Below are 23,311 nucleotides of genomic sequence, written 5' to 3'. Positions count from 1 at the left end.
CGAGGGGGAGGCCGCCTCTGGGGTGACGCCGGCCTCCCTCCCCCTCCTCCTGCGGCAGCTCCAGGCGCGGAGTTAATTAGGGCCCCAGCACTAATGGTCTGTTATGCTTCCACTGGGCAGCTTCTTAAATTAAAAACACTCCGCACAGCATCGCCGGAGGAGAAGCCACTCCACAGCGGCTCCAGCGCTGGCAGGGACGGAGCGGGCGGCCGGCCAGGACGGGGACGAGGCGGGACCCTCTCCAGCAACACGTCGCCCTGCCCTCGGGGAGGTCCCCACCCGGCGAGGGTCTCGGGGCCGTGGGAAGTTCTACCCGTAGTCGGACCTGAATCTCTCCAGCTGTTGAGAGGGATGGTGGGCTGGAGGCTGGTTCGGCAAGTCCTCCTGAACCCTGACCCCCGAGTCCCCAGCTCAGGGAGCCCGGTCCCAGCCTGGCCTGGAGGGAGGGTGAGGCCTGATGCAGGGACACCCCTGGGGACACGGAGACGCAGCTGCGCTCCACTCACCCAGACGCAGTGACCCGCCAGCCCCGCCTCATGTCCGCCGCCTCGGTTACGAGTCGGCGCATTCCTGGCCGCTGTGAACTGTGTTGAAGACTCGGGCCTGGCTTTGGAGCAGAGGCCGTAAACGAGCCATTAGCCCTCAGACCGTAGGTTAATGGGGAGAGACAATGCCAGGCAAGGTGCCCTCTGGGAGCAGGAGGCAGAGTCGGGCCGCGCCACACCAGCCCCGCTGTGGGGTGAGCCCGCCCTGGGGTGAGCCCGCCATGGGGTGAGCCCGGCGGCTGCCAGCCAGGACGGGCCCTTTGGCCGGGGCCCCGAGACCTGGCGGAGGACAGGCCTGGGGCCCCCTAGCGACTGTTCCTTGTGGGGGTTAATCCTCACCTGAGGGGTGTTCCCATTGCTTTTTAGAGAGAGGGGAGGGAGGGAGAAACATCGATGTGAGAGAGGCAGCTGGTTGCCTCCTTTCTGCGCCCCAACAGGGTGGGGAGCGAACCCACAGCCCAGGCAGCTGCCCTTGGCGGGGAATCGGACCCACGACCCTTTGCTGCACGGCTGATCTCCAAGTCCCCAAGGGCAGCAGCTCAGTGTTTTCACGTCCACGTCGGACACGGAGCAGCCACAGCCGCAGGGACGAGGGTGTCATCTCATCACTGTGCTCCCCACACCCCCACCCCCCGACGCTCCTGTTCCCACGGCTGTGCATCTCGGGGCTCAGCCCCGGCACCAGGCTCCACCCACCTCCACCCACTTCCCGCCTGAATGACGACACACACTCACCCGCCTGCACACACCCTCAGACCTGCAGGCACCCCCAGACCTGCAGACACCCCCAGATCTGCACACACCCCCAGGCCTGCAGACACCCCCAGACCTGCACACACCCCAGGCCTGCAGACACCCCCAGACCTGCACACACCCCCAGGCCTGCAGACGACAGCCCCTCCCAACACTGACACCACAGACCCAGTCCCGCGTGATGGCTGCTCCAGCCAGGCCAGTCCCTCCTGCCCGCAGCCTGCGCCCTTGCCCCCCCCCCCCCCCCCCCGTGAACCCGCAGGACTTCCTGTGGCTCCTCAACGTGTCTCCACCACACACTGACCTGGGGGAGCCCCGGCCTGCGCAGCTGCGACACGACCGTTCTCCCCGCCGTACACCTCTCAGCAGCCGTGGGCGCCTTCTCCCGTGAGCTCATCCCCGGGACCCCCGGGCTCTGTGGCCGCCATGTGTGGGGACCGTTTACTCCATGCGTTTCCCGCCGGCTCATGGCCGGCACCCGACACGCCGACCTGTGTGTGCGTCCAGCCCGGACCTTCCGGGTCTCGGCGACATTCTCTCCTCGGCGGCCTCTTGGGCCCCATGTCCTCGCAAATCGCCGCCAAGCCAACACCGGCAGCTCCTCTCGCTCACCCCGCGGCCGGTTCGCGTCATTGCTCCGCCCCCCGTGCCTGGGCCATGGGCACCGCGGGGTTTTCACGTAAAAGTTTCTGAACCGGAATCGGTGACCTCCCACCGCTGAGCACGACGCCGCGCTGGACGCGGACAGACTTCCTCCCGTGAGCAAGTCCCTCTGGTTCCATCCCAGCGGCCCCTTCACCGCCAGAGCGTGGCCTGGGCCGTCTGCCGGCGGGCGTCGCGCCGACCCCTGCGCGGGTGCGAGCAGGCTCTCTAGCACCGAGCCCTTTGAGTCGCTGCCAGAGCCCGCGCCGTCACGGAGCCCCGCTCTCCGGGGTGCGGGTGGGACCTGCTTGGGCCTCCGGAGGATCTCGGACCCGCGTTCCTGGCACATCTGTGTGGGGTGCAAGCGCCGTGCAGCTGGGGGCCGGGCCCCCTTCCTCGGGGATTTCCTCCCCATGTGGCCACCGGCTCGGGCAAGGTGCTCGGGCCCATGGTTGCATGAGATGGGCCCCCCATGGCAACGGGTTCGGGGAAGTCGTGCGGGCAGGTACCACGCGCAGCTGGGACTGCCGACCGGTGCCCTGGACAGGGCAGGAGTGTGACGGCCCCGGCCCGTTGGCGCAGTGGTCACAGTGTCGGCCCTAACCACTGGGCAACACACCCAAGCGTCTTGTGTTTGAGTCCCGGTCAAGGGCACGCACCTGGGTTGCAGGTTCCCCCCCAGGCCCCGGGCAGGGTGCACGCAGGAGGCAACCCACCGATGTGTCCCTCTCACATGGATGTTTCTCTCTCCTCCCTCCCTCCCTCCCTCCCGTCCGCTCTGAGTATCAACGGGAAAAACCTCCTCCGGTGAGAATGAACCACAACAAGAAGCTGACAGCCTGAGAACAGTCGTCACAGCTCAGCGAGGGTCACCCAGAGGGCGAGATGGAGAAAATGTGGAGACAGTGGGGGAGGGGGGGGTGCCAGCAGCCAGCAGGGCGGGCGCCACACTCACACGGGAAGACGGCGCGGGGCATGTTACGGGTGCGTTATCACCGCGAGACGTTCCGGAAGGAAGGCGGGACCTGAGGGGGTGCACGGGAGGCTGGGGCGGGGCGGGCTCTTCACGCCCAGGGCCTGGCTGTTGCAGGCAGGGAGCCCGTGGGGTTACGTTTTAGCCGAAGGGGCAGCTTTTAGGTATTCGTGCGATTCTTCTTCATACCTGGGGCTGCATTTAATATTTTATAATTGGTGAAATATTTATTAGAGATTTCTTAAATATTTGAGACATCTTAAATATTTTATAGTAAATTTTTAAATGTTTTGAAAAGGGACGGGCCGCGTGTGAGCTGAGCTCCCGTCGCCAGAGGCGTGGGGAGGGCAGGGTGTCAGGGCGCGCTTAGGAGCAGCTTCCGGCCGGCCCGGGTCCAGACCCCCCGTCAGGGTAGGACCCGAGTCTGTCTGTTCAGAGGGCCGTGTCCCTCTGGTCTCTGCTGTTTTCTCCGCCCGAGGACCAGCACCGGCTGGAGCCCAGGGCTGGAGCAGAGGCTGCGCGAGGGGCGGGAGGCCCCAGAACCTGCCCCGGGGCTGTGGCCACTGCACAGATGGGAACACTGAGGCCGGGGGCAGGATGGTCTCGGGATCACAGGCCAGGACGGAGCGAGTGTCTCTCCAGGCTCAGTTCCAGCAGCTGGAGCCACAGTGGGCGTCCTGCCCTCCAAGGGCCCCCCCCCCCCCGACCCTGAGCCTCTCTCGACCTCACGGAGGCACAGCAGACGGACAGAGGGGGCTCGGCGGCCGGAGTATGCAGAGCCTGGTGCCTTCGTCATCCCATCCACAGGCTGTAAAGCACCTAGTACAAGCGGGCACCATGCCAGGCGAGGCAGGGACGCACAGAGGTGCCTGAGGCATCGCGTCAAGAGAGCCTCCCAACTCTGGCCTCTGCCCTCGGGCCCAGCCAGGGAGCCGTGTTTTCCCTGGGCACTCGGCAAGGTCAGTCAGCAAGGTCGCAGCAGAATCAGAGGCGGGCCTCCCCTGCCCACACCCAGGACCTCGGCCCCTGCCGCTCCCCCACTCCCTGGAGCAGGTGAGAGGTCTCTCGCCTGCAGCTGGAGCTGCCACCTGCAGCCGGTGCTGGTGCCCTGACGTGTCACTCAAGCTCTGTGCCACTGCTTCCTCCCGGGAAGCCAGCAGCTGCCCCAGGGCTGAACCAGCCTGACAAGCCGCCGCTCACTGTTAGCAAGTGTCTGGCTGGACACCTGTTTCAATGCTGCAACGAAGCAGATGATCCGCAAAGTCCTCGTTCACAGAGGAGGAGACGGACGGGCAGCTCCTAGGGCTGACCTGGCACTTGAGCCTGGACGCCTGCAAGGGGGGGGGGGGGGGCGCCTGGGTCGGAGGGAAGGGACGCAGCACAGGGAAGGGGCGCCCTGGAGCTGGGCCCTCCGTGGCAGCAGGAGCCGTGGTGGTTGGGGGGCGGCGGGGGGCGGGCAGGACAGGCCTAAGGCCCAGACTCAGCTCCCAAGTCCCGCACGCGGCCTCGGGACAGTCCAAGAGCGGGGTCCAGACGGCGGTCGGTGCCCGTAAGCACGTCACAAATAAACTTCAGTAAGAGCCAGCCATGAGGCCGTCGTGGGCACAGTGGGCAAGGGGACAGCTCGGAGCCCATGTTCCCTTCCTGACGACCAGGAAGGCTGGGCCAGCATTGCCCGCCCCCATGCCCCCAGCGGCCGAGACGCAGATCCGAGGGCTGGAGCTGCAGCAGCCACCCTGAGGCCATGAGGGCAGAGGCTGAGCCGGAGCAGGAGGAAGCTACGGGAAGCTGGGTCCCTGCCAACCTCCTTGGGCTGTGCCGCCCCCCCCCCCCGCCCTCTTTACCTGAGAAAAGCGAGTCCCCCGTGGGGTCAACCACACGATGGACAGGCCTCTGCCTTGTGCAGCCAAATGCATCCCTGGCTGACACGGCGTCCGCAAACGCTGAGTAATTTTATTAGAAAGTGCTCTCAGGGTAATTACTTTTGTGCTTCTGATTCCAACGAGAAGGAGGGCCCGCCCAGGCTGGCCTGCCCCTTGGACGCCTCTGTCCACTCTGCCTCCGTTTTTAATAAAACCATCGCAGGCCCCGGCCCGCCCTCCCCTGGGCCCCGGCCGCCAACTGGAATTTAATAACATTGTTTTCTTTCCACTGAATTTATTTTTATGATTATGAGTTCTATTTATGGCAAAGGAGGCTTGTTTTCCATTTGAGGCTGCTATAAAACTTCCCTTTTAAATAAATATGTTTAAGTTTTTTAAACGTGAATTTAGAGAAAAATGGAAAGAACGCAGAGGGAAGGGGGGGCACGTGGGCGGCTACTGCCCAGCCCCCGCGTCAGCCGCCTTCTGCCCCAGGAGTGGGGAGGCAGGTCCGGGAAGGGCTGCCCCCCAACCGCACTCGCTGGGGCTGTCGGTCCAGCCGGGGCGGGGGAGGGGGTGGGCGGCTGGCCCCGGGCCGGGCCTCTGGGAGGTGAGGCCTCAGCTATGGGCTGAGCTGCGGGCAGGGCAGGGAGCTCTCCTGGTAACCAAGCCACTAACTCAAAGGCCCGGCTCCTGCCAGTCCGCCCGGTGAGGCCCGACTTCAGAAGCCGGCCTCCGGGAGCCGCGTGACCTTTTCCTAATTAGCTGGGCTGTTTGCTCGGCAGCCGCCAGCTGATCTGCGGACAGCGGCTCCCGCTCCAGCCACTGCGCCTGTCACCCTCGGGCGGGCAGATCTCTGCTCCGGGAGCTGGGGGCGGCCGCCCGCGGGGCGCTGGGGGGACGGGTGGTGACAGGCTGCTTGGTGGCCGTGGGCAAGTCACCAGCACGTCGCGCCAGCTCAGCCGGGGGGAGCATCACCCCAGTTCAGAGAGGGAAACCGAGGCCGGGAGGAGAGGGGGGCCGGGCTCAGCTCCACCAACCTCCAAACCCCTCTCCCTGCGATGGGGTGCCCACGGGGCGCCCACAGGCCCAGGGTGGCTCTGTCCCTGGTGCTGCACAGAGAGCCGGCCAAGGGCTGAGTGCCCAGCAGGTCACCTGGGGTCAGCAGAACAGAGACGGTTCCTCTGGACTCTTAGTCACGCTCAGCACAAGCACTTCCAGGGCCCGGCCGGCGTGGCTCAGTGGGTGAGCGTCGACCTATGAACCTGGAGGTCAGCGTTCGATTCCCGTTCAGGGCACAGGCCCGGGTTATGGGCTCGATCCCCAGTGGGGGGCCTGCAGGAGGCAGCCCATCCATGATTCTCTCTCATCACTGATGCTTCTCTCTCTCCCTCTCCCTCCCTTTCTGGAATCAATAAAACGTGTATATATATTTAAAAGCAAGTTCTAGGGACAAGGTCCCAGGAGCAGGAGCTGCAACTGGGGGGAGGGAGGCAGGAAGGGGAGACGGTTCAACATGCCGAACAGCAGACGTTCCATCTGGGAGGAGCTCCAGCCTCGTCCTGAAGGAGACCCGGGAGACGCGCTCCTCCCAGACCCGCAGGACTCGCCGTCTGTTCCGCCACCTGCCCTCCCAGGTGGGCGCCGAGACACCCACCCACCCGTCCCCAGGCATCGCTCCGTGTCTGCCGCCTGCTAGGAGGTGAGGGGAGCAGGCAGCCTGGGCTGGGAGAGCGAGAGGAGGTGCCTGCCGTGGGGTGAGGGCGCGGGGCCTGACTTGACCCGGGCTGGGAAGGCGGGACCTGGGAAGTAGGGGGAGGAACCTGAGCGGGTGTCTGCGGGGTGTCGGTGTCACGCTTAGGGGGGGCACCCGCCACTGTACGCTGAGCGCCCGCTGTATGCTGAGCGCCCACTGTATGCTGAGCGCCCACTGTGTGCTGAGCACCTACTGTGTGCTGAGCGCCCGCTGTGTGCTGAGCGCCTACTGTGTGTGCTGTGTGCCCGCTGTGTGCTGTGTGCCCGCTGTGTGCTGAGCGTCCACTGTGTGCTGAGCGCCTGCTGTGTGCTGTGTGCTGTGTGCCCGCTGTGTGCTGAGCGCCCACTGTGTGCTGAGCGCCTACTGTGTGCAGGATTCACACCCCCACTGAACGCTCGCCTCAGGGGAGAGGGCGCCTCCACTTCACAGATAAAACCCAGGAGTTGGAGGTCAGTGACCTGCCCGGGCTCTGAAGACCTGCAGAGCGGGGACCGTCCAACACGTCTCCCCAAAGGCAGGCGGACTTGGAAGAGGGGCTTCCAGGCAAAGGCACCGGGTGGGAGAGCACAGGGCTGTTGCCAGGAGTCCCCGCCAAAGCCCAGCTCTGCTCGCCTGCCGGTCCTGCACCGTCATGGCCATGACAATGGCCTGCGGTCAGCACCGCCGAGCCCGCCAGCCTGGCCCTAACTGTCCGTGCTCCACCGCAGCCCGGGCCCGGGGTCCTGTCCATCCCCCGCTGCCACGACCACGGCCGTGTGGTCTCCGCCTGATGCCCGTGAGCACGCTCAGAGCTGATGCCCACCCAGCTGCCCGGTCCCCTCCACACCTTCTCAGTCATCCGTGCAGAAGGCTCTTGGGGACACGCCCATGCTCCAGACAGGGAAACTGAGGCCCACAGAAGGGAACCCAGCCCCAGGGCTCCTGATGATGTCGGCTGAGGGAGGGCGGGTCCTCACACCCCTCCCTCTTTCTAGACTTGGAGTGCCCGAGACGGGGTACCGCCGAGCACGGCCTGGCCCACCGCAGCGCTCGATGGAGCAGCGAGGGAAAAGTGACCATGGCCTGGCCGCCCGGCCCGCCAACGGCCCACCCCACCTCTGCCCGCTGGTTCCCTCTGCCCTCGGCCCTGTCCCCACCGTGGCCTCCCTCCTGCTCACCCTCCCCTCCCAGCCCCTCCCGAGTGTCACTCGAAGCCTCGGAGACGTGCGGGGTGCAACCGCCACCGGCAGAGAAAGGCAGGTCCTGGAAGGCGGAGTCGCCACAGATCCCCGGCCGCCCGCCGCAGAGCCGAGGCGCTGTGGTCACTTTAATGAGCAGGCGGGCCACCGACTGCGGAAACCAGGCCCAATGCCCAGACTCTGACGCCCGGTCACTCCCAGCAGCACCCCCCGCTGGTCAGGTGAGGGGTTACAGCCCAGCTCTGTCAGCCGCGCCAGCGGCGGAAACCTGAGCAGTCTGCGTCGCGGACCCGCGCCCAGGGCCTCGGCCCGAGCCGTCCGAGGACAGGTGACCGGAGGCCACAGCCGTGATCTGCAGGCGCCCGCGGGGCAGACACGGCAGACACGGCACAGCCGAGGGCAGACATGGCAGACACGGCACAGCCGAGTCACTGGGACCCTGGTGCCTCCGGGAGCTGGCCTCGGCACCGGGGAAAGCTTTCCCACAGAAGAGCCGTCTCAGGGACGCCGTGAGAGGCAGCACCAACGTGCCGTGCTGGACACGTGGTGGGCGGACACGCAAGTACACGCGCCAGACGTGTTCCCACCCAGCGCGGAAGGCGGGACCCGAGTCAGGAGGACCCTGGACAGGCCTGAGCAGGGCCACCTCCTCCTCAGACCCTTCCAGGCCCGCGAACCCCAGCTCCCCCGTCACACCCCGAGACAGCCCTTCCTCCTCCACCCTCCCCTCTGAACAGGAGCCCGTGTCTAAGGGACGTCCGCTCTGCAGAGCAGCGAGCGCCCCCGCAGGCCTGCCCCTTGGGGGGGCCTTACCTGTGGTCAGGGCCCGCCCGTGACCGCACGTCTGAGAGGGGCCGGCGCTGGCGTCCTCCCCCCAGGGGTCAGGAGCACCTTCTCATTCCTGGACACAGAGGACGGTGTGAGTCCGGGGGGGGGGCGGCCGAAGGGTCCCGCGGCGGGTCCACTGCAGAGGGACGGGGGGGTGAGCGGGCGGCCAGCGGGCGGCCTGCAGCCTCCGGCACCTGGAGGACCCGTCCTGGGTGCACGGACCATGTGGGAGTCAGGCCTCCGTGAACACAACGGAGAAGCTGGGACGTGCCAGCCCTGAAGGAGGCACAGGGGCACGGGGTGGGGGTGACGGGGGCACGGGGAGGGGGTGACACAGGGGCACGGGGTGGGGGTGACACAGGGGCATGGGGTGGGGGTGACACAGGGGCACGGGGTGGGGGTGACGGGGGCACGGGGTGGGGGTGACACGGGGGCACGGGGTGGGGGTGACGGGGCACGGGGTGGGGGTGACGGGGCACGGGGTGGGGGTGACGGGGGCACGGGGTGGGGGTGACACAGGGGCATGGGGTGGGGATGACAGAGGGGCACAGAGTGGGGTGACACGGGGGCATGGGGTGGGGGTGACAGAGACCAGAGAGACAGAGTGCAGACTGGCTGTGGGGCCCGGAAGCTCCCATGTGCACCGTATCCCTCAGCCCAAGCGCCCTGCAGGGTCAGCCAGAAACCCCCTCCCTGACGGGCTCTCTCCACCGGTGCCCTCCTCCCCCTCCTCCCCCTCCTCCCCCTCCTCCACCCCCCCCCCAGGGCACCCTCCTCCCGCCCCCCCCCCCAGGGTGCCCTGCTCGGGCTCCGGAGCCAGACCAGCTGGCGACTGACTCAGGACGCGAGCAGTGACCTTGCCGCGCCCAGGCCCACAGGGTCATGGTTCCCTCAGCCACGCGCCGCCCCCCCCCTCCCCCCGCAACACTGAGCATCGCTCTGGGCTGAGGACGGTCACGCGTCGCCTCACCTCGCCCTCACTCATTATTCACCCGACCCCCGTGTCGCAGGCGGGAAACTGAGGCTCAGAGGGGAGCCCTCTTCCCAGGGCCCAGGGCCGAGATGGGCATGGAGCCGGGCGTGGAAGAACTGGCCGCTGGGTGACTGGCCGCACGTGATCCACCAACTCCCATCGAGGAGGGAAGGGGAGAGGGGTGCCCAGAGGCCGCGGTCGGGGTGTCTTTGGGACAAGGGGGATTCTGGGAGCAAGGTTTGAGGGGGCTCGGGTTCACCTTGAGCCCCTGGAGGTCAGTGGTGACCCTCAGGAGGACCTGGGCGTGTCCCCTGCTCGGTCGGCCTGCACCCCCCCCCAGGAGCCGCTCCCAGGCTCCGGGGCTAAGAGTGGGAACTGAAAGGCAAGAAGGAACCTGCCTTGTGAGGGAGTGTGAGTGTGTGAGTGTGAATGTGAGGGTGTGAGTGTGTGTGTGTAAGAGTGTGAATGTGAGGGTGTGAGTGTGAGTGTGTAAGAGTGTGAATGTGAGGGTGTGAGTGTGAGTGTGTGTGTGTGTGTGTGAGGGAGTGTGAGTGTGTGAGTGTGAATGTGAGGGTGTGAGTGTGTGTGTGTAAGAGTGTGAATGTGAGGGTGTGAGTGTGTGAGTGTGTGTGTGTGAGGGGGTGTGTGTGTGAGGGGGTGTGTGTGTGAGGGGGTGTGTGTGTGTGAGGGAGTGTGAGTGTGTGAGTGTGAATGTGAGGGTGTGAGTGTGTGTGGGGGGGGTGTGTGTGAGGGGGTGTGTGTGTGTGTGTGTGTGTGTGTGTGAGGGAGTGTGAGTGTGTGAGTGTGAATGTGAGAGTGTGAGTGTGTAAGAGTGTGAATGTGAGGGTGTGAGTGTGAGTGTGTGTGTGTGTGTGTGAGGGAGTGTGTGAGTGTGAATGTGAGGGTGTGAGTGTGTGTGTGTGAGAGTGTGAATGTGAGGGTGTGAGTGTGTGTGTGTGAGGGGGTGTGTGTGTGAGGGAGTGTGAGTGTGTGAGTGTGTGAGGGAGTGTGAGTGTGTGAGTGTGAATGTGAGGGTGTGAGTGTGTGTGGGGGGGGTGTGTGTGAGGGGGTGTGTGTGTGTGTGTGTGTGTGTGAGTGTGTGAGTGTGAATGTGAGTGTGTGTGTGAGAGTGTGAATGTGAGGGTGTGTGAGTGTGTGAGTGTGTGAGTGTGTGAGGGTGTGTGTGTGTGTGTGTGTGAGTGTGTGAGTGTGAATGTGAGTGTGTGTGTGAGAGTGTGAATGTGAGGGTGTGAGGGTGTGAGTGTGTGTGTGTGAGGGGGTGTGTGTGTGAGGGGGTGTGTGTGTGAGTGTGTGTGTGTGTGTGAGGGAGTGTGAGTGTGTGAGTGTGAATGTGAGGGTGTGAGTGTGTGTGTGGGGTGTGTGTGTGAGGGTGTGTGTGTGTGTGTGTGTGAGTGTGTGAGTGTGAATGTGAGTGTGTGTGAGAGTGTGAATGTGAGTGTGTGTGAGTGTGTGAGTGTGTGAGTGTGTGAGGGAGTGTGTGTGTGTGTGAATGTGTGAGTGTGTGTGTGTGTGAGGGGGGGTGTGTGTATAGAGTGTGTCTGTGTGTGAGTGTATGTGTGCGAGGGGGTGTGTGTGTATAGAGTGTGTCTGTGTGTGAGTGTATGTGTGTGTGAGGGGATGTGTGTGTGTGCAAGGGTGTGTGTGTGTGTATAGAGTGTGAGTGTGTGTGTGTATGTGTGTGTGTGTGGGGGGGGTGTGTGTTAGGATGTGTGTGTGTGTGTGCACGTGGCACACGCGCAAACAGACGAGTGAGTGGCATGTAATTACCTAAAATTGTTGGTTAGAAGCAGATGTAAATAACCAAAAAATATGGGGAAGTGGGGGGAATGTTCATCAATTAGAGCTAATTACTTAACAGCTAATTGAAATAATAATAGTCTGTATTTGAATATGCAAATGAGACTGAACCTATCCTGGAAAAGGTAATTGGAATAAAAATTGAGAGGCTGTGGGAACTCAGAACTTCCAGGCGGCACCCCAGCCCCGGGCAGTGCCATGTCCCTTCCTGCCTCCAGGCCTTCGCCCCACTAGGTGCCCCCTGAATGCCCCCCCCCCGGCCCCCGCCCAGCACCACCTGCTCTCCCCTCCTGGGTCTGGTGCCCTGACAACCAGCTCCTCTCGGGCTCTAGCAAAGGCCGGGCGGATGGGGACCCCCCCACATGGGTCAGAAGCCAGGCCGTCCCCTGGGGAGCTCCGTGCTCCCTCCGGGATAGCCAGCGGGTCCTGCGTCCTCACCCCGGGCACCTCCCCGGCTCTCACTCCCCATCAGCATCACTGCAGACGCACAGACCCGGGTCCAAGGGCCCTGCCAGGCCGGAGCCCTACACCCTTCCCACCTTTCCTGTCCCCAACCAGCCCGAGGTGCCACCAGTGGCAGGGAGCACGGCGGGGGGGGGGGGGGGGGGGGGGCCTGGGGCTGTGCTCCTGGAGGATGGGGTGAGCCCGCTGGGGCGCTCGCCGAGCCGCTGAAATCGGGTGAAACTGGTCCAACTCCAGGAGCCCTGCCGTGGGGGGAGGGGGAGGGGGAGGGGCGCGGCACCAGGCGGAGCTGCCAGCGCACGGGGTGACCTTGACGCCCTGGAATGCTGTGCCTCAGTTTACCCCGTCAAAAGGGGGTGATGGTGACTGCCTCTGAGGGGGTCACAGCCCAGGAGTGTCTGAACCCACAGGCCTGGGAGCCCTGAGATCCTCAGAGGTCGCCTGGGCAGAGGGGCCAGGACACCCCACCCTGGAAGTGCACACACAGTGATATGTGGGGTCCACCTGGGCCCCCAAAGACCATCCAGGGCTCCAAGTCTCCACTTGCAGGTGGGAACCCACCTGGGGTTCCTCAGGTGAGAAACTGAGGCCCAAGCCCATCGACGGATTGTCGAGGCACCAGTTTAGTCTGGAGGAGCGTGGGTCCTGAGACGCAGATGGGTAAACTGAGGCTGCAAGCGGCAGCGGGCTGAGGCCCCTCCTCAGGCCCCATGTGCAGCTGGGTGGGGCCCTGCACCCCGCCATCCGGTGCCTCACAGGCGGCTGAGAAAGCCACAGGGAGCAAAGCCCAGCCTGGCTCCCCAGCCTCGGGAGGTGCAGGTTTGGGGGGAGGCGCCCCATATCCTCCTCCTCCTCCTCCTAGGACAGGCAAGCCGGGTAAGAGGGTGGAAAATGAGAAGCCCAAACTTGACATTTGCATTTCAAACACTTATATCAGCAAAACAAATAACAGTAATTATACCATTTGCATATTTTGTGCGGTGATTGTTTAGCCAGGAGGGAGGGGGCTCCTGCTGACGCCAGCAGCCTGCTCCCCACAGCTGCACCTGCCCCCCCATCTCCACAGCGTCCCAGCCCCCCACCAGGCCAGGAGACGGGGAGCGGGAAGACTCGACCAGCCCAGCCGCGATCGGGGTGACCTCCCTCCCCCACAATCTGGGCCTGGCCTGTCGGGAGCCAGGAGCCCTGTCTGTGAAGTGGGGGGCTGCCGGCTGCTCGGGGGCCTGCAGGTGCACCCCCATTACCTGCCACCCTCAGGCTACACCTCTCCCACTGCAGGCTCCGTCCTTCCTCCACCTCCCCCAGCATGTGGCCCCTCAAAACCTCTGCACCTGATGGTGCCCCAGCCAAAGGCTTCCTCCCACAGCTGCCCCTCCTGACTCCTCAGCATTCACAGTCCAGCCCAAGGTCGCTTCCCCACCGATCGACCGACCGACCGACCGACCGACCAACCGACCGACCACCCGGTGGGAGGAGCAGGGCTGCCCTCTCCGGACCAAGGGCTGCCAGGCCCCAAGCTGGCCTCACTGCAGGCCCAGACCACTGCCTGGCACACGGGTGGCCCTACTCACCATCCCATTGCGCCCCTCCCCTCCCCGTCACAGCGGGCCAGGCCCCCCCAGAGCCCCCACAGGAAAAGCCCTCGGACAGACGGACGGCAGCTCCCCTTTCGCGAGCAGCCAGGCCAGCGCCGCCGCCACTAAGCACCGCGTGGTCCCCCAGAGCCCGCCAGGTGGGGGCCGCGACGTTATTGTCCAGATGGAGAAACTGAGGCTGCGGGAAGGGACGTCCTTGCCCAAGGTCACAGAGGTGAGCCAAGGTTTGTGCTGGTCGGCCCGACCCTGGCTTTTCGCAGGACCTGCGCCCACGGCATGGACTGGCATGGACTCCCGGTGACGACACACAGGACGGGGCCATTAGTCCAACCCCCCCCAGTTCAGACACATGAAGACACGGGCCCCAAGCCTCTTCCCCCCCCCCCCCATCCTGCTAAGCTGCACTACCAGCTTTTGCTTTTGATTTGAATTTGGGCAGAGTCTCCGCCTGGGACTGTCCGGATGCTAATTAGGGCTCCGCCATCCCCTCCAGCTGCACCAGGCCCTCCCTCCTCCCTCTAATCCCCCCCCCACTCAGCCGGGACTGGGGTGGTGGGGGCTGGGGGTTTGGGGGCAGAGCCCCGAGACTCCAAAGTGCAAATGAGGTCCCTCCCCCGGAAACCTGAGCAGCAATTAACTCCCCGCTTCACACCCCACAGCCCACAAATTCCAGACGGAGTCAACAGTTACCTGTGAAATATTAAGCCATAAAAAAGCCAGATGAAAACAGAATCCAATACTTATCAGCCCTCGGGAGGGAGCGCGGCTTCCCAGCTCCGGGGCGCCGAGCTAATCGGAAAGAGAAGCGGGAGGCAGACCTGACCATGAGAATGAGGGAAGGGGCATAAAAGACAAAACAAAAACGAAAAGATGGGCAACGTTAAGGGGGGACGACTGTGCCAAACCGACCGAGAAACGATAACTGGCTTCGCTGGGCAGCGATCTCGGGGGCTGATCAGGGGACCCCGACGTGAGGCTGGCGACGAGGGGTGCAGAGCCGCGCAGAGGAGGGCACGCGGGCGGCTGGCAGGGACACGGGGCGACGGTCACCCTCCTGCATAACCAGGGAAACGCACGTTTGAAGGGTACAGTGCGACACCCTGCAGGCTCGTCAATGAGCGGGGATCTGAAAACCACCACAGGGGGCCCCAAGGTGCTCCGGGTGCCGGCCAGGCGACGGCGGAACGGGCGGGCCTCTCTGGGAAGCCGGTCGGAAATACAGACACGCGGTTCCAGCAGGCAGTACGCCAACAGCGAGACCTAAGCGTTTCCTTTGAGATCAAGACCGACCAAGGACTCCCACTGGCCAGTGTGGCTCAGTGGATAGAGCGTCGGCCTGTGGACCAAAGGGTCCCAGGTTCGATTCCCGTCAAGGGCAGGCTTCTCCCTGGGGCCCTGGCCGTGCAGTAGGCAACCCATCGATGTGCTTCCCTCACACGGATATTGCTCTCTGCCCTTCCCTCGCTCTAGCAATCAGTGGGGAAATATCCTTGGGTGAGGATTAAAAACAACGAAAACAAAACGACAGGCCTCCTGCCAGCGCCGCTGCCGCCCGCACTCGCCCGCACTCCGCCGGTGCAGCGAGGGGAGAGGAAGGAGGAAACACGGCAGGATTCAGAAAGGAAGACGCAGAACTGTGCTTGTTCTCAGTGTGCGACTGTGGGCATAACAAACCCCACGGACAGGTCAGCACAGCCCTGGCCACGGGCTGGAGACAGACACCCACAGGCCAGCGTGGCCTGGACTTCCTGGGGCCTCAGCCATGAGCGTCCGCGGGATCGATAGGCCCGATGCGTCGCCGTCAAACTCCCCGGAGCCTTTCCCGTGACACGCGGCTCTCAGATCCCTGGAGAGCGAGGGGCTGCGGGAGAGTCGCCCGAAATGAGCACACGGTGGAGGGGGCGGTGGCCAGTCCCTGAGCAGCCACAGGGCCCGAGGCCGCCTGGTCGTGGGACACGATCGGACCAAGGCTGGGCCCAGTGTGACCCTGTGTGGCCAGCCCCTCCCCACGCAGGCCAAGTGGACACACGGGACTCTGACGCCTTGACCGCCAGGTGGGCTGTGAGGGCAGCGTCCTTCCACCAGCCCACGGGGACCGCGGGGGACAGCGCCACGCCCCTGGCTGGCGGGCGATGGGGCCGGGGAGACGAGCCCCACCTCTGTGTGACAGAAGGTGTTTTTTCCCCAGAATGAATGGATCTAGTTCCCATGGGACAGGACCCCCACTGTCCCCTCCCTACCGCGGGGCCAGAGCTCACCGAGAGCCAGGGGGCCCAGGGAGGCGCCTGGGCAGAGGCACTCGGAGCCGAGCAGCCGGCAGCCAGGCCTGGTGACCAGGAGTCTGTGTGTCCCAGCCTCGTGCCTCGTGCCCTCGCTCCTGGGAGGGTCCCCACACGGGGCAGGCGGGTGTCTGGGTGTTGGGGGCCCCTCCTTGGAGGTGTATCCCTCTTGGAGCAGCGGGGGGGGGGGGGGCTCCAGTGTGGAGCGCACGCCTGTGAGGCTGAGGAGCCAGGAATCCCCTCCCGGGCTCGCCCACCAGCTCCAGCCTCCTGGGCCCTGGGTGAGGGCACCCGGTTGCCATGGGAACCCTGCCAGCTGCGCTGACTTCGCGGGCGGCCAGCAGAGGGAGAAGCTGGCTGGGCCTGCTCTACAGCAAAGGTCTCCGGACATCAGGCAAATGGCAGGGGGGGCGGGGAAGCCGCCGGCAGGAGGCAGAACCTGTGAAGGCAGTGAAGGCGAGGGCAGCCTCGTCCCCTCCTACAGGGAGGGGCATGGAGGTGGGCAGGGCCTGCGTCCACCCAGGGCTGGCCGGCGGGACGATGACTACAGCTGGCGGAAGCCTCAGTTTCCCTCCCTAGAAGGGGCTAGAGAGCACACACGGGGCCCCGGGGCGGTGCGGCTCTGAGCGCTGGTCCATGGCCGGGCCCGCGGCCTCGCCTGGCAACGTCCCAGCACCCAGGGCTGGGCTGCCCTCCCGCGTGAACCACAACCCAGCGGGGCCTCCCGGCTGACCCCACCCAATGCCTCCCACTCCTGCTGCTCACGGGGGACGGGGAGAGGAAGGACTTCCACACCACCGTCACGTGGGCCCCACCTGTCAGCACCGCTTCCATCGCCCAGACACCTGCTCTGCGCGCTTGGCGTTGCCATGGAGACGGTGGGAGGGGTGAGTGTGGCACACCTGTCTGTGTTCACACAAGGCTGCGGGCACCACCAAGGTATCCACACATGGTGTATACACAGGTCTGCTGGTGTGCCCACATACAGCGCCCGTGTCGTGTGCATGCTTGCACACACAGCTGCTGATCCACACACATGTGCATGCTTGCACACACCGCTGTTTGTATGCACACACATGCATGCTTGCACACACAGCTGCTGATCCACACATGTGTGCATGCTTGCACACACAGCTGTTTATATGCACACGTGTGCATGCTTGCACATAGCCATTTATATGCACATGTGTGCACGTTTGCATGCACAGTTGTTGGTCCACACATGTGCCCACTTGCACACGCAGCTGCAGATCTACACACATGTGCACGCAGGCTGTGTGCAAGCACACGTCAGCCAGGGGCGCATGTGGCCCAGCCAGGCCGCACACAGGCCTGACCACCATCTGTCACATTCTCACTTCAACTTAGCCCCTAACTCCTCGAGGAAGGAATTCAGGACACTTCCCACAACTTCCAATGAAAGAAATACAGACTCAGAGCAAGAGGGGAACTTGCCCAGTCACTGAGCCTCAGAAAGTCCAGAGCTGGGGGGGGGAGGGGGGGAGGCATCACCCGCCAGCGAGCGGCCGCTGGGCCCAAGCCTCTCGTGTTTGTGGCGCCGAGTCTGACACACACGCGAGGGGAGCTAATGTACTGGATTCCACGTTTACAGCCTCAGGCGCCTCCGCCCCGGGGAGAGCTCTCATTTCTCTTGGCTGCTGCTTCCCCAGGAGGCCGGCGCTGGGGCCTGGCAGGGTCCACACGGCAGCCTGGCCCGGCCCCGCGGCCACGCACGGAGCAAGTGGGGCCCTCTGAGAGCCGGGGCTTGGCCGGGAGGGCAGGAACCAGCTGTCCAGGCCCCAGAGACCAGCCCTGGGGGCTGGGGGAGGAGGTGCCGGCAGCCCCTCTGCCCCTGAGAAAGGCCAGCCTGCCCCTCACAGCCAGCATCTCCCCTGGGCACCCGGTCACGGAGCTGTGGGGAAACCGAGGCCCGGGGTCAGGGTGGCTTGTCCAAGACCACACAGCCAGGTGGCCCGGGAGAGGCGGCCGGAGCAGTGGGGACGACAGGAGTCCCTGGTGCCAGCACCGCCAGGAAGCCACCCTGGCGCCCACGCGCCAGCGCAGCCGGTGGCACTGCAGGCCGCAGGCAGACGGCGCTGGTCAGGAATGCAGAGTCGGCCTTGAAGCCCGTCGACTGCTTCATGCAGGGCCACCTTCCTCGTCCCGCCGCCCGAGGCGCCAGGCCGCGCTGAGGCCTAATGAGCTGTGAAGGTCCATTTTTCAAAGTTAAACACCTCCCAGGCTCCCCAGCCGGCCTTGCATGCAGCCTGGAGACAGCCCAGCGCGGGGCCCAGAGCCATTCGGGGCCTAGCCCAGGCCCGGCAACAGCAGGTGCTCAATAAGTGCTGCTTCCAGGGCAGGTCACTGAGGCTGCAGAACAGCGTGTGGGCGCCATGGATGGAGACCCCGGGCTCCTGGATCCCCCACCCCACCCCACCCCCTGCGCAGGCCAAGGTGGTCAGACTGACCGCCGTCTGCTTCCCAGGGAGGTGACCTGACCCCTGGGTGAGACCCCGCCACTGGGGGGAGGGGGGTATGAACCTGGACTCAGGCAGAGCGATCGCCTACTCCGCTCCTCCCAGGCTCCATGCAAGCCGCCCCTCTGGGCCCTCGGGGCAGCTTCTGCCGTCTGATACACCAGTCTCTTGAGCTGGGGTTTTCCTCACTCGTTTCTTCCAAGCCCTGGCCAAGCTCGCACTGTCTTCTCCCAATGTCTGCAGGTGTATCTACCTCATCCGTCCATCCATCATCCACTCATCCAACTTTCAGCCATTTTATCCATCTATCCACCCATCAATCCACCGTCCATCCACCCATCTATCCACCATCCATCCATCTATCCATCCATCCACCCATCAATCCACCGTCCATCCACCCATCTATCCACCCATCTATCCATCCATCCACCATCCATCCATCAATCCATCCAACCATCTATCCACCATCCATCCATCTATCCATCCATCCACCATCCATCCATCAATCCATCCAACCATCTATCCATCATCCATCTATCAATCCATCCACCATCCATCCATCATCACCTTTTCATCAGCCAGCCAGCCAGCCACCATCCATCCACCATCCATCCACCCATCCTTTTTATCCATCCATCCACCATCCATCCATCCACACACCCACCACCTTTACCCATCCATTCACCCATTCATCTATAATAATAAAAGCATAATATGCTAATTAGACTGGGCAGCCGGACGACCTTCCGGACGAAGCTGGGGCTGCGAGGTCCGAGGTAAGCGGCTGCGGCTGCGAGGGCCAAGCCCCTTGCACGAATTTTGTGCATCGGGCCTCTAGTTGGTCTATAAATACATCAAACATGTGAGGTACCAGTTCTGGACTAGAGCTAGAGCCCAGCTCCTCAAATCCTGGCCCAGCACCTTTTCAGGGTGCCAGGTACTCAAGCAGCTCAAGGAGGGCCCATTCTGTCATTGGCTATAGAGATGGAGACATATTAGGGGTCAGAGGTGGGGCTGGGGACGGAGCAGGGTGCGGCTGTAACAGAGCAACAAGAGGGAGCTGTGTGGACGGACTGTTCTGTGCGTGGTCTGTGTCGCTGTCGATACCATAGCTGCCTGCACCACGGTGCTGCAAGGTAGTGCCACTGCGGGAAGCTGGATAGAGGGCGCGTGGCTCCCTGAACTACTTCTCACAGCAGCAGGGGACTCTACAGTGATCTCAGCACTAAAACCCTAATTCTGAATGAGTTAAATAACCCCATTGGAAATGGTACTTTTAATCAAAGGTGGAAGATCAACTGGACTTTTATATATATATATACTAGAGGCCTGGTGCACAAAATTTGTGCACGGGTAGGGTCCCTAGGCCTGGCCAGCGATCAGGGCCAATCTGTGGGGCGACCGGTGGGACGATCCGGGGGGTGGGGGGGCCCGCTGGCATCCTTTTGGCTGGCCTGGGGCCTGCGGGCTGGGGGCAGCTCCTGCGTTGAGCATCTGCCCCCTGGTGGTCAGTGCATGTCATAGCAACCGGTTGTTCTTATGTTCGGTCAATTTGCATATTGGGCTTTTATTATATAGGATGGAGAAATGACACTTGACCCCTACCTCACGCCACAGGGAAAAATTTAATTCCAGGTGGAGGGAAAGTCTAAGAGCCAACAGCGAAAACGTGAAGCTTCTAGAAGGTGAAAGGCACCGTCCAGGACCCAGGGCAAGAAAAGACGTGGGACAAGCAACAAAACACGCTGCCCAGGAGGGACGGACGGCGTGGGCGGCGGGAGGAAGAGCTTCTCGTTAAACGGCGTGATGGGAGGCGTGGAGGGCCAGCCTGGAGGGGGCGGAGGGAGGCACTGGCGACCTGCACATTCAAGGAGGGAAGAGTGAGCCCGGCCGGTGTGGCTCAGTGGTTGGGCACTGACCTATGAACCAGGAGGTCACAGTCCGCTTCCCGGTCAGAGCACGTGCCTGGGTTGCGGGCTCCATCCCCAGTAGGGTGCATGCAGGAGGCAGACCCATGGTTCTCTCTCATCACTGATGTTTCTCTCTCTCTCCCTCTCCCTTCCTCTCTGACATCAATAAATTTTTTTTAAAACGTAAAAAAGAAAGAATGGAAGAGTTGCGGATACGTAGAGAATTCCTACAAACGTGCACGATAAAGACAGGCATCCCCACAGAAACGCGGATGAAGAGAAACAGATACTTCACCAAAGAGAACATCCAAATACCCAAACCTAGGCAGGGCTAAGGTTAAAAGGACCGACAAGCTCAAGTGCTGGCGAGGACGCGGGCAACCCGCGCTGAGCTGGTGCCGACGGGCGGCACTCACCGGGGGACTACATTGGTGCAACCGCTTCTGCAAACTCCTTGGCAATACCCACTACAATGGAACACACGCACAACCTCCACCCCACCTCCAGGTGACTGCCCAGCAGAAATGAGGGCGCGTGCCCCCAGGGGGGAAGCACAGGGTGTCACACAGGACGCCCGTAACTCCCGAAGCCGGGAGCCCGAGTCATCAGCAGCAGAAAGCTAAGCGGGGCGCTGTCTACAGCCCAGTGCTTAGGCCCCGACATGCTGAGCTGAACAAAGCCGGCCTCCGATGAGCCAGCGGGGGCTCCACCCCTAAAGCATAGAAACAGGAAAGCGATGTTTCCCTTTGAGGAGAGAAGGGGTGGGATCACAAGGGGGGGGCAGGGGGGCGTCTGGGGGGCGGGAAAGGTCTGATTCTTGCCCCAGATGCTTCTCATGGGAATCGCGCTCTGTGATCATCCACGGAGCCCCGATGCCAAGGGTGTTTTGTTTTTTCATTTTGTTTTTAGAAGCTGGAGTCACAGGGCTGCGCCTTCTGGCAGGCGGGAGTGAGGAGGCGCCAAGTCCTCCCCGAACAGCCACGAGCCAGTCAAAGCCATCAAAAGAACCACTCAGCCTCCTGAAGTTCACGAGGAGCTGCCGCCCTTGGGCTAGAAAGGCGGCTCTGTGCGCCCTCCCGGACGGCCCGGCCCGGCCCCTCCCCGCTCAGCGGGCGGCACCCAGCGCCCTGCAGGCCCTGGGCTGGCAGCTGCCCGGTGAGGCTGCGAGACTCAGAGCCGAGGCACCAGCTCCGGCTCGGCAGCACTGACGGCAGGATAGGCAGCCCCGCGGCCAGCAAACGGGCAGCCCCCGCGAGGCCCCAGGCCGAGGCCGGTCCTTCCCGGGCCTCGGGCCCCCGCTGCGACTGGCCACAGGGAGACGGGAAAGTGGCCATCTCGGCGACGCTGGGCGAGCTGTCCGTCCTCACGAGCCGGGGCAGCAGGCGGGCACAGGGGCCACGCCGCGAGGAGCCGGGACCGGCACGCCTCCGGGCAGGCAGGGAGTCAGGCAGCCGCGAGAACGCCGGGCCCAGCGAGCTCCCACCCCGCGCAGACCCGCCGCAGGGTGGCGGCCACCCCGCAAGCCAGGAGCACGAGGGGGCGTCCCGCCGGACGGAGGAAGGCCGTCCTGTGGTTTTCGTGGGACCCGCGGCTCCAGCGCCCGCCTCCCGGGAGACCGGCCGCCTCTGCGCTCCGCGCGGCGGGACTGATCCGGAGCCCCGTCAGCGCGAGGCCGGGAGGGTGCCACAGGCGCCCGTGCCCGAGGGCGGCCTCTCCTCTCCCGCTTGCCCGGGGCCGTGATGGCATGTGGGGAGCCTCCGGGGCCACGGGAGTCCCCTGGGACACACGTCACGAAGCCCAGCAAGGTCACAGGATAAAAGATCAAGACACGAAGCTCATTTTGATTCTGGTGCCCTGGCGACAACCCGGAAATGGAATTGGGGAATAATGCCACTCACCAGAGCACCCGAAAAACACAACAACAAATTCCGCTAAAGAAAATTCATCAGCCCGTACATCAGTGGAAAGAGTTGAGTTTGGAAACAAACCCTTACTGTGTACAATCCCCAGAAAGCTTACTGCAGAAAAGGTCGTCTTTTCAAAAAATGGTGCTGGGCCCTGGCTGGTGTGGCTCAGTGAAGAGAGCGCCAGCCGGCGGACTGAAAGGTCCTGGGTTCGGTTCTGGTCAAGGGCACAGGCCCGGGTTGCAGGCTCAATCCTCAGTAGGGGGCGTGCAGGAGGCAGCTGATCAGTGATTCCCTCTCATCGTTGATGTTTCTCTCTCTCCCTCTTCCTTCTCTGAAATCAACAGAAATATACATATTTTTAAAATGGTACGGAGACAGTGAGATACGCACAAGGACGCAGACCCTCGCACACCATCCATACACATTAAAAATGCACAACAGAACTGAATGCAAGAGCTAAGGCTACGAGAACCCTAAGTGAACGCACAGAGGAAATCTTTGCATCTTGGATGAGGCAAAGCATTCCTGCACACCGACATGCGCCATGAGAAAACAGTGGATACTGGGTTTTATTAGAAACAAAACGTTTGTGTTCTAACGGACACCTTTTTTAAAAAAAAAAAAATGGCCGAAACCGGTTTGGCTCAGTGGATAGAGCGTCGGCCTGCGGACTGGGGGGTCCCGGGTTCGATTCCGGTCGGGGGCGTGTGCCTGGGTTGCGGGCGCATCCCCAGTTGGGGATGTGCAGGGGGCGGCTGATCGATGTTTCTCTCTCATCGATGTTTCTGACTCTCTATCTCTCTCCCTTCCTCTCTGTAAAAAATCAATAAAAAAAAAAAAAATGAATGACACGCTATAGACTGGGAAAAGCTATTTGCAAATCATGTTTCTGATAAAAGATTTGTATCCAGAATGTGTGAAGAACTCTCACAATAATTCTGAATACTGTTAAAGCGCAATAATGAGATTTTTTTAAACCATTAAAATGGGCAAAGGAGTTGAATAGACATTTTACCAAAGAAGAAATATGCATGTCTAATGAGCACATGAAACAATGCCCAACCTCATGGGTCAGTAGGAAAATGCCAATTAAAACCCAGTGCGATCCCACGGCCCGCCCACCTGAAGACCGAGAACAGACAAGACGACCGCAAGGACCCTGGGGACGTGGAGGCACGGGCCCGTGCAGCCGAGGGCGTGGGAACCGGTGCCGCCCCTGGAGCCCTGCTTGGCCGTTTGTTAAAAAGTCAAACCACCACAGGTGGTTCCCGCCAGACTTGTCAGCCACACAGCATCACAGGACCCTCAGTTTCCTGATCTGTGAAATGGGCAACACGACCAAACCTGCTTTCG

General features: G+C 63.0%; 2 protein-coding genes across 3 annotated transcripts in view; one reads left to right on the top strand and one right to left on the bottom strand.

The window, feature by feature from the left end:
- The window catches only part of ELFN1 (extracellular leucine rich repeat and fibronectin type III domain containing 1), a 38,797-nt gene that overhangs the window by 6,401 nt on the left and 9,085 nt on the right, over positions 1-23,311 (bottom strand). The gene's annotated exons all lie outside the window — the stretch shown is intronic.
- Positions 9,600-21,791, top strand: LOC118657823 (skin secretory protein xP2-like). The gene is made up of 3 exons (XM_036312458.1): positions 9,600-9,637; positions 13,395-13,609; positions 21,106-21,791. The coding sequence occupies exons 1-3, from the start codon at positions 9,600-9,602 to the stop codon at positions 21,789-21,791; spliced, it is 939 nt and encodes a 312-aa protein (XP_036168351.1).

This window comes from Myotis myotis, unplaced genomic scaffold (genome assembly GCF_014108235.1).
Source record: "Myotis myotis isolate mMyoMyo1 unplaced genomic scaffold, mMyoMyo1.p scaffold_m19_p_6, whole genome shotgun sequence".
NCBI classification, from domain to species: domain Eukaryota; kingdom Metazoa; phylum Chordata; class Mammalia; order Chiroptera; family Vespertilionidae; genus Myotis; species Myotis myotis.
Note: the sequence above shows the minus strand (reverse complement) of the source record. Positions and strands in the feature narration are given on the sequence as shown.